Source organism: Capsella rubella, unplaced genomic scaffold, assembly GCF_000375325.1.
Source record: "Capsella rubella cultivar Monte Gargano unplaced genomic scaffold, Caprub1_0 scaffold_6, whole genome shotgun sequence".
NCBI classification, from domain to species: domain Eukaryota; kingdom Viridiplantae; phylum Streptophyta; class Magnoliopsida; order Brassicales; family Brassicaceae; genus Capsella; species Capsella rubella.
The window spans coordinates 8,962,902-8,975,804 of NW_006238918.1; the positions used below are offsets into that span (position 1 = coordinate 8,962,902).

Below are 12,903 nucleotides of genomic sequence, written 5' to 3' on the forward strand. Positions count from 1 at the left end.
GATAGAAAAAGGCAAATTTTGTGTCGACGAGAGAAAACATTGGATAGATTGAAGAAAAATAAACATGGAGTGGTCCAAGAGACATCTGGAAATGTAAGACAATGTCCCATAAGAGAGTGTAGAGGTGTGGTCAACGAAACGCGCGTATGGGTTGTCGTTTGGACCCCTAAAATTCATATTTCTTCATATGATAAAACTTTTACACGCAAATATACATATATATGAAGATGTAACAGTACCACAACTCCAATAATTGCGATGGTCAGTGTCAGTCGAAAATATTGAACAGGAATTCACCGACCGATGTTTTTCATTTGTCTGATGGTTTTGTAAGTGCGAAGAAATTAAAGATGAATCAAGTGATCATTCTAATACAAAGTTTGTAGTGTGTTTGGTTTCATAAAGTGTTGTTGTTAAGGTAGTGGTATAAAGATTTGGAGAATGGTATTGATTCCCCCTATCTTCGTTTTAGATTTCAATAAAAATTATAGTTACTTTTTGTATTTAGTGAATCGAAATGGTGTCACGTTTTAAATTTATTTGTAAATTCGGTGTGGATAGATTATTCAACAACCACATATTATAACAAAAAAAAAGAAAGTTACTCTAAGAGATTCTTAAGAATAATGTCATTTTTTATAACAAATATGTCATTTTTTTCAAGATTTTAAAGATTTGCCATTTTTAACACTTAAACTAAAAAATTTGTAAATATCTGTATTTATGATTTTTTTTGCTAAATATATATTTTATAACAAATACTAAATATTAATAATAAATCAAACCGGTTAAACCCAAACATAACGAGTCCAACACATTATTTAATTGTATTTCTTATAGAAAATAGTAAATTTATAAGAGTTAGAGAAAATGAGAAAATGTTTGATCATATTTTTATAGTCTAAAAACAGTAAATCCATAAAAGTTAGACAAACTGGCAAAATTCATGAATATCATCACAAAATAAAAGACAAATTCATAATTGGTTCTTGTCCTAAGCACCATATAACATTATAACTATCAATAATTTGTAAAGTTTGGGAATAACACACAAACACACACACACACAAAAAAACCAAAAATGTCGACGGTTTTGACAAAAAAAAAAAAGGGAAGAAGACAAATTGTACTCCAGATCAAATTGAGCAGTGCCATTTATGTTTCTACGAAATTATTCAAAATTGGACCACCACTGTCTAAATCTTTGTATAAACTGATTATTGCTTTTTTTTAATTTTCTTCAAATTCATAAAGTGGTGGGATGTCTCTGAGCAGTAGTCTTTATCTTTTGTAAATTGATGTCTCTATGGGTTGATTGTAGAAAAACAAACGATAACGACTGAGCATTACCTTTATCAATATGTAACCAAGTAGCAGTTTTTGACATCATATTGACTGTAGTGTCTAAAAAGTAGTGTTTGAAACTCAGTCTGGCTGCAATGATGGTTTTTATAACTTTTATGTTTTCTCTTTTTCCATTTTACCTTGTAATGCGTTTGTCATAATTGGTAACTTTTAGGATTCAGCTTTTGGTATCTCCTACCATAACAATGTTAGTATGAACTACTTATAAGCTTATCATCTCACAAAGTTTTATAATGTTAGACTTCTAAGTTTAAACTATGCAAAATTTTAAATCTAAAGCGAAATCACATCGACACATATAAACTGTATGACTAAATATTTATAATCCATCCGCGCTAAACTCAAAGATTGTAATTCAAGATTCACAAGCTAAGTCTAGTTAGGGAAGAATTGAAAGATAAAAGGAAGAACAATTGCAAAGTAGGAAAATAGGAGAATTTAGGGATACAATTGAGAAAGTGAGTCTCGATTCAAGAAACATATATGGAGCTTCCATTTTTCTTATGATGATGCACGTTAAAATAGTTTTATTTAGGTAAAAATCGATAAAATTCATTTATTAAATTATCATAAAAATCGATGTTGAAAAAAATATATTCATAATTTCATATTATTATATAATAATAAAACTTGTGCTCACTAAATTTTAGTGATGTTAAAGGGCTAGCTGGTGGACTAAAGAGGGACTGGTTCATTCTTTAAATCGGAATGAACTAAACAATGGTTGTAGATACTAAAGAATCCAAAAACCTAAGATTTTGATTTTCGCAATTTAACAATAAAACAAATAAATATTCTCTTAGTGATACACTGATACTTTAGATTTTAGAATGAGTTACTCACAATTGTTTTAAAATGAAATTCCGGCAAATATATGATTGGAATTTATTTAAGAACACTACAATTGAGATAAATGGTATTGCCAAACATTACATTAATTTTCATGTCTATATATCTTACCACCGGGTAGGCATGACCATGGTTACGGTTAATGCGGTTATGGTTAATTAACCACCGGTTAACGGTTATAATTTTTTAACCATAACCTTAATCATTATATATACGGTTAAGACGGTTACGGTTATATACGGTTACGGTTAATTACGGTTACGGTTAAATACGGTTACGGTTATTTGATGATTATTATAATATTAATATTGGAGATAAAATTTTATGAAATATTATTTATTTTACAAGTAAAAAATATATATGATTTCAATTATTTATAGTGAATTAGTTAAATCTGGGTATTGTATACAGTTATAATATAATTTATTTTAAAAATTTAAATATGCGGTTAACCGAGCGTTTAACCGTACGGTTAACCGACGATTAATTATGGTTAATTATGGTTACGGTTAATTAACGGTTACGATTATTATTATTTTTTAACCGTAACTAATTTACTTTTACGGTTAACGGTTACAATTTTTAACCGTTTTATACGGTTACGGTTCGGTTACGATTGATAAACGGTCCGGTTACGGTTAAAAATACGGTTAAGGTTAGCTTTTGGTCATGCCTACCACCGGGTGACAAATACTTCGATTCTATGCATACTATTTTTGATACACTCCTAATGACAATGCAGTACGTACGTTTCTTTCGTTGTTTGCCAAATTATATCGGTACGTGTACGTCGACACATTTTTGTATGCAATAATGAAAGCAGCCGGGACCAATATGATATGATACGTACGTGACTCAAAATGTTGAATGTTATAAAAAAAATCAACAACCTTGAAAAAATATATGGAAGAGATCAGCCTATGGAAAATTGAAACATCGCAAAAACGAAATTATAAAAGTATTTTACTTGGATAAGTTTGAAAACCCTAATATTATAATTTCTCCATTGAATATATTATCCTCATGCATTTTACCTTAATCAGTCAATAGTTAAAAACTCAAAAAAGTTGGAAATGATAAGGTTTTTTTTATTAATGTATATGAGACCGACAAAAACATATAAGAAAAAACATGTTTCCAGTTACGTCAAACATCACAATCTCCCTTCAATATATTTATTGTCCTCTTCACTGTTTAGTTTTTTTCCCCAAGATGGGTTCTAATTATACATACATCATATGAAGATAATTCTAGAGATTGCTGAGAATTGTTTTCTGAACATGGCAGATTCAGTTCTGCTCCTTGTTTCTCACATGCATGGCTCCTAATTATATTGCCCATATATAACATCATTTCTTAACAAATCTTAGTTTAAGATCTTGCTAAGATACTCCTGATAATGTTCTCCTAACCACTTAATTCATTTTTTCATACCGATCGGTTTAATCACCTCATAATAGCCGGTCAAATCTGGATTCACATTGTCATTGTAACTAGTGAAGAAAAATGGTAGCTATTAATTTTATTACTACTATAATGATATACCAATTTAGGTACTAGACGTTTACACAAGAGAGTTAAGAGTTGGCCGTTTGATTTTTTTCTCTTTTTTGATGTATTTTGTAAATTGAGTTTCCTCAGAAAATTTCTCTGTAAAACATGTACACTGGAATCGTTTAAATCAAACTACTAAACAGTAATTTGGAAAACTCGGTTAAACCAAATAGAATGAAGAATCATGTGGAACATATCATACTTCTCAGGCTTCACATGCCACAGAAAATGTTTCTGAACTTTCTTCACCCTCATCTGCATTGATTTGTACCGGCGTTCCGGTATCGACATTAGAATCTTCTTCAAATTCGGGATATCTTTTTCCGGCACAAAAATCGCAAACGATTCCCAGTTTAAAACCTCGAAAAAAGGCGGGACAAAGTTGTCGGATATGATAACCGGAACACAATCATAGAAAATGGCCTCTACCACTCTCGGGCTGTTCACTTCGAAGCCTTTCGCGCAAATGCAGTACTTGCTCGTCTTCATGAACTGAAGGTAATTCTTGTTTCCTTTAGTCCGCGGAAGTTTCCCGAATATTTTCAAGTCAGGATCTTTGTTGTTACCCCAGTAGGAGAGGAGTATTGGCCTTAGATACCCGTGGTCGGGTTTCCCCGCAAAGAAAGCAAGTATCGGCCTCTTGGTCGCAGATTTTCCACCCATGTTACTTAGTGGTTTTTTCGGATCTCTAACGAATGTTTCTGGTAAAGATGTGTCCTTCCCAAAGACAAATCCTTCTTTGACATCCGAGTTGCATAACGCCCTTATACTTTTCGCCATATGCTTCCGCGTCTCTGATGGAGCCTGAAAATATCATAAAGGAACCATATATACATTTATCAGAATATAGTCTCAAGGATCACATCTTCTGTAACCTCACAAAATGGTCTTAAATATCACATCTATATCTTCATAAAAAAAATGTTACATAAGACCGTACGTTTTCGGAATATGTCAAAGATTGTATCATCATAACTTCGTATAGAAATGCAACAAAACGATTCTCATGGCAAAAGAAGAGAAGAGTAGAAGACATTACCCAATCATGGCAGGCGGCAAGAAAATGATCCGCACCGGAAGTTCGATTCCAGAAAGGGTATTTTACAGAAATGAAGTCTATATAGTCTTTTAGATACTTAATGAGATTGCGGTGACTGTGGGAGTCCTGAACATACAGAGTCACCTCTAGCATCCGGGAGCTGAAGGGTAAATAGAAAAGATGAGCTTTTGCAGGGTCCTTTGTGACAAATTTGTTGTTGGATTCAATAATTTTCATAAACCAGCCTTCAGATGCATAAATCCCTCTGAGTATTGGACTATGCATTATTGGTTTATCTCCTTCTTTGTAAGCATAAACTTTTAACAGCTTCTCCATCAACTCATAGCTCCTGATAAATTCAGTGTCGTTAGAATAATATAAGGTTTGGTGAAGCTACAAGAAAAAATAAATACAACTCACTTTTTGAACATGGAAACATTGCGATACAGAGGAGCGTAGAGGAGAGGATCTTTGTCGTCGATCGGTGCATTCTCAATCTCGTATTTTGCTTGTAAAAGCTCCATGTCAGGTTTAGTAACCCATTTTGGTTTCTGAAAACAAGAAATGAAACATGTTACATAATTGCTACTACTTAATCAAGAATGTATAGTATTATATAAGGATCATGATGAACCTTTGCTAGACGATAATGAGAAACACGGTTTTGGCGCAACTGCTTGCTCATCTCGGATATCGACATCACCCCGGAATCAGGCATTTTCGAGTTCTCCTTTACATCAGGAACAAATCTGACAATGGGAGGTGCATCACCAACATATGTTTTAGTTATACTTCTCTCTGGTACCTGACTAGTGGTAGGCATTGTTCTGTTTTCCTTTACCGGAGAAGGGTTAACAACAGGTAATACAGCCACAGGCGCGGTTGCATTTTTCTTTACCGGAGACGGGTTTAAATCAGGTAATGCAGCTGGAGCCTCTGCATTAGCCACAGGTGCTGTTGCATTTTCCTTTACTGGAATCTGATTTGACGCGGCCGGGGCAGGCGCGGTTGCGTTATCCTTTACCTGAGAAGTGTTTAAACCAGAAAATGCAGCCGGAGCATCTGCATTAGCTGCAGGCGCGGTTGCGTTTTCCTTTAAACTAGGAAACAAAGGCCGTAATGTAGCGGTAGTAGGCGAAACTGCAGGGGCTGTGGCAATAGTGCTATCAAATATCTGATCAACCTCAACTTCTTCTTCATCTCCCACGGGATCAGACTCAGATTGCGAAAAGCTCGGCGCCATAGCTGAAGTCGAGTTACCTATAAGTGAAGTTGAGTTTCTTGAAATTGGAATCTTGGTGGAAGAGAAGATTGAGGAGATAGCGTAAGGCAGCTCTATGTATTGAAAAGTGACGACGAGAGCAAATGTGAGTCCCAATAACCATAGAAGCCGTCTGCTTTCTACCTTCCATAGCCATGGAAACTCACGCCTCATCTTCAAGACCCTGAAAAAATCACTCTGTTACACTCAAAAGCATCAATATTTATGATCAATATAACCATATGTTATAATCTTTAAGAACAATAACCATAACTCAATATGATCACAGAATCTGATATGGTCAACGCTTGAAACCCAATTGATCCAATTCGATTAAAAAACAACTCAGAATAAAATTGTAAACTCCAAAGCTGAAGCAATTTAAACAGAGCAAAGGTTAAGCAAAGTATCAATCTTTAATTTAATCTATCAACAATCTGATATGTGTTTTTTTTGTCTAACATCTGTAATCATAACTCCTAATCATAATCAGAATCATTACTTTTGACTTTTCATATCTTTTTAGATAACATCATTGCATGCAATAAGAAAGCACCATAGTGATAACATATATGAGTTAGTAACACAAGTTTATGCTCTGCTTTCACCAAGAAACAGAGAGAGAGAAACAGAGACAGAGAGAATCTTGAAAGCTTACTTACAGGTTTGAGAAGTCGATCGAGGAAGTCAAACAAAGATCAAAAGAGACATTGTTGAAAAAACTGGATCGGCCTTATGGTCACCACAAGACTCACCAAACAAAACAATAATAGTATATATGCTTGTGGTTTTGTCTGCTTTGCGATTGTGTAAGTGTTATACGAGAAAACCTCAACGGACGCTTTGGAGGAATCAAGAACTCATTTCTCTTATTAGTTTAGGGTATTTTAGAAAGAATAAAACAAATAAAGGGTAATTTGGGGAATTTGAGATTAGAGCCGCCACGCTTTTGTATCTTCTTCTGATGATGATGATGATGTCAAAAAAAAAAAAAGATTCTTCTCTTTTTTACTTTTGTTTCTGTCTCTGTAATCTTGCTGGCTTTTTCATCCGTTACGTTTATCAGTAAATATCTTATACAGTATTTATCATTTCAAATATTATACAAATAATTAATTGTATAAATAGGATATATGCATATTGTTATTCTATAGATTTAAATATATTTCTATTTGATATTTTGAAAACGGTATAATTAATTGATTTGTTTTTCGATATTTTACAGAACTAAAAATGAAAGAATTTTATCATAAACCATCTTGAACTGCAAAAATGAGAGAAATTAACCTTAGATTTGTTGCATTTCTTTTTTTTTTATAATGAAACTATAAATTGTAATGGTAGGTTCATTTTTAAATATTTTTAGTTAGTACCAGGTTTCTCTAAAAGAGTTCAACTAGTTAGCAATAATCAATAAAAGAACAAATAAAAAAATAACAATGAATAATGAATTTTATAAGAAATAAATTTTGAAGAAATATAAGAAAATAAGGGGAAATTAGAAATAAAAGATAAATAATTAGATTATTGTGTATTGTCCATCTTTGGCACGAAATGTTCATACTATTTACGTATATTGCTGAACGATTGTCCTCCAAATTGACTTTATTGAGCTAATTTCTTATATTTAATGACAAAAAAACAAATATTGTGTATTGTCCATCTATGCATACTACATTGTGTATTCTTTGACAAAGATTTTTGCAAGAAAAAGGGTAATGTTATGCCATTAAAGGTTGCTTGCATGTTGCGGCAATTGATTCTACTCTACTAGTATTTTAAATTCAACCATTTTCTTGAGATTGCAAATTTATTATTATTTTTGGGATAAAGCGAAATCAAGGTAGCCAAATTGTGAAAACCGAAACCATATTAAGTTGCTAGTAATAAAATAATTTGAATTTTCGATATAGAGTAGTTTTACACTTTTACTAATGAACTTAAGTGTACTAATTAAATTTGACATTTTTCTTCTAATTACAACCAACGTTAATAAGTTCATTCTTTGGTTGTCTAAAATTGTTTATATTTTTTTGTTAGTGTGTTTTATGACATACATGACATGCATGTATAGTAGAGACAAGACAACGTCGTGTTTGACAAGTGTCATCACATCAATATTTAATTAATAATTTACAATTTCTTAGTCTGTTCAATATCAAATGATATTTTAATGTTGAACATCAGATTTATTTTTAAAACCATTTTTAAGAAGTTGGAACTACCATTTCATACACACACATACAGGCATATATATATATATATATATATATATATATATATTCAATGAAATTTGATTAAAAAATTAGTGGTGCAATTATTGTTTTCCTCAAAGACGATATAGCTCTCAATATAAACGGATTTTCTAGAAAAATATCAATATAGTTTCTTTTAAATAAAGATGATGTAACCGTTAATGAGGAAATTGGAATTTTAGAATGATTAAAAATGTGTTTTATATTTTCTGATAAAATAAAGATTTTGAGGAACTAGTGTAACTGATGGCATTATCTAGATTTATGAAAAATGGTGAAAATTTTAAAGCCTAATAGTTTCTAAGCCACAAGTCAGGGCCGATCTTGAGTAAAGCCCATATAGCTTTGGGTCATTTTCTAAAAATCGATCCATAAGAGTGTAATGTTGCAGCAGGTAAATGGGTTTACAATAGTTCAATATACACTAGGTTTAATGCAAGAGTCTTTAAACATTCAATACTTAAAATTCATGTTTTGTACAATTGTACAAGTATGCATATTCATATCTAAAGCCATCTCAAATAATAAACTTGTCCAGTGTTATTTGCTATAAACTGTACCAAATTAACCAAAACCTCCTTGGATTAACATCTTTCCCCGGTTTGGTTCGGTTTTCCCCAATTTGATCACATGTTTTGGAGGACCAGAATCATTAGCTAGCTACTTTGTTAGTTCAGCTTATAAAAACAATGATCAAGATATAGATGCGACTTGTGGATAATTATAATATCGTTTAATTTGTCAGGAGACATGAATGATCTATCTCTTCACGATTTAATATGTGCCATTTTTTTTATACATATGCGCATGGGAACCCATTTCTCTACATTTCTACGTTAGCTTTGATACTTTATATTTTAGTTAGCATATAATATATATTTATATCTAGTAGATCTTATACTAGCTTATAATTTATTAAATTTTGAATTAAAAACTTAATTTAGTTAATGATTATATCATTGTAAAATTCGATAAATTTATTATTTAAAATGTAAGTGGTAGTTAAAACATGTACCTTTATTCAATTATGAATAACTTTTAGTTTTTAAAAATGGTAATTTTCTTTCTTTCTGAATAATTATGTACACATATGCAATTCTCTGATGCGAAAAAACTAGTTTAAGAGAGGCACAACATATGTATGCTTCATTTTAAGATATGTAATTATAGAAAAGAAAGAAAACAAAATTAGAAACACGATTATATGAACATAGAGCGTCACAAGTAAGTAGTGTACTTTTGTTGTTGTCGGATACATGTGCTTAAGTTACATGATCAGATAGTGTTCATGAAAATGACACTCTCTCTTTCTATGTGCATGTGCATGAGAGGCATGTGACCACCGCAAACTAAGCCTTAACTGACTCTTTTATAAATAATTAAAGTATCATAATTTTTGTAAATATATATCACAGTCCAAAACAACACTTGGTTACAAACTTACAAAACTACTTCATCATGTTATTGTTTGGCTTTGTCTATGAGAATATAATCAGTAAATCTCGACCTCTTGCGACATTACATATCTATTTGCCAGAAAACAAATGAATTCTCTGTAGTTTTGGATAATAATTTGAATATATATTTATTTTTTATAACTTATAAAGATTAAAGAATCTCTAAGCTTATGAACTAACTACTAGTAAATTATATACAAACTACTATGGATTAGTGCTGCATCGGATCGTGAGAGCAGAGAAAAATAAATTACTATATCTTGAGATTCTGAATTTATCAAAAATAATTTACTTGAAATTGTTTTCTTCTTGTCCTCATGTATTGTTAGGAATATAGTAGTTTTAATTTTAAACCATGCATGCATACATATTCAAAAGAGTTGCATCAAACAAACATTAGTGCTATCTAAATCATCAAACTGAAGAAAGCTAACAAAATAGCTTACAAAATACAGTTCAATCTAAATTGGCTTTATTAATAATTTCAGATGATTGTCAATTTAGAAACAATTACAAATAGTTTCAAATGAGAAACTTTGAAATAACTATGCTACAAAAAAAGAGTAGAGGGACCTTGATCATTGAGGTGACACATTACCAACACTGAGACACTCTCCCACCTATATTTCCATCATTATGAAATTTTATGCACCTCTCTGCTTGTTGTATATATCTTACAAAGTGATAATTTTATAAAGCCTGTGAATATATTTTATAAACATTTTTTTGTTCTAACAAAAACTAATCGATGATGAAAAGAGATTAACAGAAAAAAATAAATAAAGAGATTTAACTAAAAATGTCATGAGGAATGCAACAAAAGTTTTCTAGCAAATTCCAAAATAACACAAAAATTAAAGGGAAGATTAAATAAAAAAAAAGAGAGTAAAATTGTCATCAACAAAATTCTAAGATTAGCAAAATTTGATTTCTAAAAAGATATCCCTAATTAAATTATTGGTAAAAAAAATAAAAAGGGATTAAAAAAAAAAAAATCAAATAAGCTGTCTGAAGTCTGGGCCAACCTTGTGGTGGATCAAGTAATCATCACTTTCCGATGAAACGTCGAGAATCATGGCAGTGTCCGTACCATGATGGTGATGTATGAACTCATGGTGGGCCTTACTCATCTCCTTCTGTCGCCGGAGCTCCATTACTTTCCGATGAGAATTGGAATGCTTAGTCAGCACAAACGTCGGACTCGCGGCCGGACGGTACTCCGGCACCAGACGACCCGATTTGTACCTTACCCCGCAAGCGTTACACAACGTCTTCGGGCCCATTGGGCCTGTCCGCCATTGCGGGGTCTTATCCGTGGCGCAGTGGAGACACCTTCTCTCCTCTGCGCCACATGACTCGGGGGAAGAAACATCTTTCTTCCGCCGATATCCTCCGTCACCACCGATGGCTTGTTTTTTCGCAACCTGAGCCATCGGTGGTGGTGGTGGCGGCGAGGTCGGTGGAGACAAGTTGTGGCTAGAGAGAATGGTTTCTCCGGTGAAAGGGTTGTCGTAAACCGTCTCCGTGAGAAGCCCACGTGAGGCCCAATTACACGTTCCAGCGCGTGAGCGTTTGCTCCTAGCTTTGGCCGGCACAGAAACGTCGGTAGTGAAAATAGGACTGGTGCTATTCGGGTTGTCCAAGCTACAGGATTCGGATTTCGGTTCGGGTCGGGTCTTAAAACCGGATATTAGCTGAAGCTTTTGTACATCTTCAGGTGAGAACGATTCGTCCACAATGTTCGAAAGCCACGCCAACTCATCAGCCAAATCATCACACTAAAACCAAAACAAATCATTGTATTAGAAAAAAAAACGTTACATAACATTTTTTATTTTCTTGACTAGAATTCAAGAATTGCCATATAATAACTTACCGGTACACAAAGGTCACCGGAGAAGCTAGTACCGTCGTGAACATCGCAACTAAAATTAGGGAGATCAAGGGCCGAGACGCTAGAGCTGTCGGTTAAGGCGGTGGTGGTAGTGGTAGTGGTGGTGGAATCAGCAAGAACATCGTTTTCTTCGTCATCATCATCGTTAGAGAAATCAACTAAGAGGTCATCAACGGCAAAATGATCAGCTGCGTGAAAAAACTCATGGGCTTCATCTTCCATAAAGAAGTTTTTTTCGATTAAAAGCTATAAAAGATAATTTTTCCGGTAATCTCTCGTCGGAGGAAGTCTTTGGAGAGAGGAGAGAGTGAAGTGAGGGGAAAATGTGAGTTTAAAAAGGAGTAAAGTTAGAGAAAGTTATGGTTTCTTTTAGAAAAAAAGATAAAACTTTTGTTTATTTTTTATTTTTTAACATTTTTATTTGCATTTTTGTTTATTGCGTTTGAAGGGGACAAGAGGTCTAATTCTGAAGGTTTGACGAAGACAAAGGAGATTTTATGGGAATTATTTATCTTTACACTTACTAGTAATTAATACACCTAATTTAGTTTTTTTGTTTCCTTTGTAAATTGTAGTAATTATTAGTGATACTATAATTAAATAGTTTTTTTTTTTTTACTAAGATTTTAGTATGGTACAAATAAATATGAAAAGGTAAATTAGTAATGGTAGTGTTTAAATTTTGATTAGTTGACAAAGAGAAAAGTGGGAAAAGTTTATTTTGACTTGATATTAAAAGTTGATTAATTAATCAAACATGTGCAATTATGGTATAGTGGTGGGGGACAACTTTACCAAAAGGGTTATAACGTTTGCTTCAAATTACAGAAAGTACCACTCACGTGCATGTGTTGTATGATCATCATGCCGTTGATTATATTGTCGATAAGAACTAAGAAGCGTCGACACACCATTAGGGGAAAGTTTAAACCGATACACATTGTTTTATGTGTATCAGAATTCATACACCGGGATCAAATAAGGTACATTTGAGGCAAAGGCAAAGGAAGATCTAGAGAATTTGTTAATGGAAGAATAAAACAAATGAAGTTATATTACATAATATGACCTAGTCCTAGGTAAGTTCGTAAGTAATAAACCAGAACCAAACTAACATTTATATCGAAATTTTAAAATATCCGAGTAGATTATAAACTCTAAAATTGAATCAATTAAAACCAAAACTACATATCCAAATCTAATATCCCGGATAACCGAAATACAGTTAT

The 12,903-nt window shown here is 32.7% G+C and overlaps 2 protein-coding genes across 5 annotated transcripts; both read right to left on the minus strand.

Annotated features, from left to right (window-relative positions):
• Window positions 1-3,791: 3,791 nt before the first annotated feature.
• Window positions 3,792-6,904, minus strand: LOC17884395 (probable glycosyltransferase At3g07620). Of its 4 annotated transcripts, none has more exons than XM_023781041.1 (5): window positions 6,731-6,904; window positions 5,442-6,252; window positions 5,228-5,358; window positions 4,808-5,156; window positions 3,792-4,572 (listed from the first exon to the last, which is right to left on the minus strand). In XM_023781041.1, exons 2-5 carry the CDS (start codon window positions 6,240-6,242, stop codon window positions 3,904-3,906), a joined length of 1,950 nt encoding a protein of 649 aa, XP_023636809.1. In that variant the 5' UTR covers window positions 6,243-6,252; window positions 6,731-6,904; the 3' UTR covers window positions 3,792-3,903. The 4 variants fall into 4 exon arrangements, with proteins under 4 accessions (XP_023636809.1, XP_006287237.1, XP_023636811.1 ...); XM_006287175.2 differs by having other exon boundaries at window positions 5,442-6,266; XM_023781043.1 differs by having other exon boundaries at window positions 6,727-6,904.
• Window positions 6,905-10,542: 3,638 nt separating this feature from the next.
• LOC17881264 (GATA transcription factor 12) lies at window positions 10,543-12,021 on the minus strand. Its single transcript, XM_006288067.2, has 2 exons — window positions 11,657-12,021; window positions 10,543-11,558 (listed from the first exon to the last, which is right to left on the minus strand). The coding sequence occupies exons 1-2, from the start codon at window positions 11,894-11,896 to the stop codon at window positions 10,776-10,778; spliced, it is 1,023 nt and encodes a 340-aa protein (XP_006288129.1). The 5' UTR covers window positions 11,897-12,021; the 3' UTR covers window positions 10,543-10,775.
• Between the last annotated feature and the right edge of the window lie 882 nt (window positions 12,022-12,903).

Coding starts and splice junctions, on each gene's coding strand:
- LOC17884395 (XM_023781041.1), bottom strand. CDS start 6,242: ATGAGGCGTGAGTTTCCATGGCTATGGAAGGTAGAAAGCAGACGGCTT. Junction 5,157..5,227: donor AATGTTTCCATGTTCAAAAA/GTGAGTTGTATT, acceptor TGAATTTATCAG/GAGCTATGAGTTGATGGAGA. Junction 4,573..4,807: donor TTGCCGCCTGCCATGATTGG/GTAATGTCTTCT, acceptor TGATATTTTCAG/GCTCCATCAGAGACGCGGAA.
- LOC17881264 (XM_006288067.2), bottom strand. CDS start 11,896: ATGGAAGATGAAGCCCATGAGTTTTTTCACGCAGCTGATCATTTTGCC. Junction 11,559..11,656: donor CCGGTGACCTTTGTGTACCG/GTAAGTTATTAT, acceptor TTTTGGTTTTAG/TGTGATGATTTGGCTGATGA.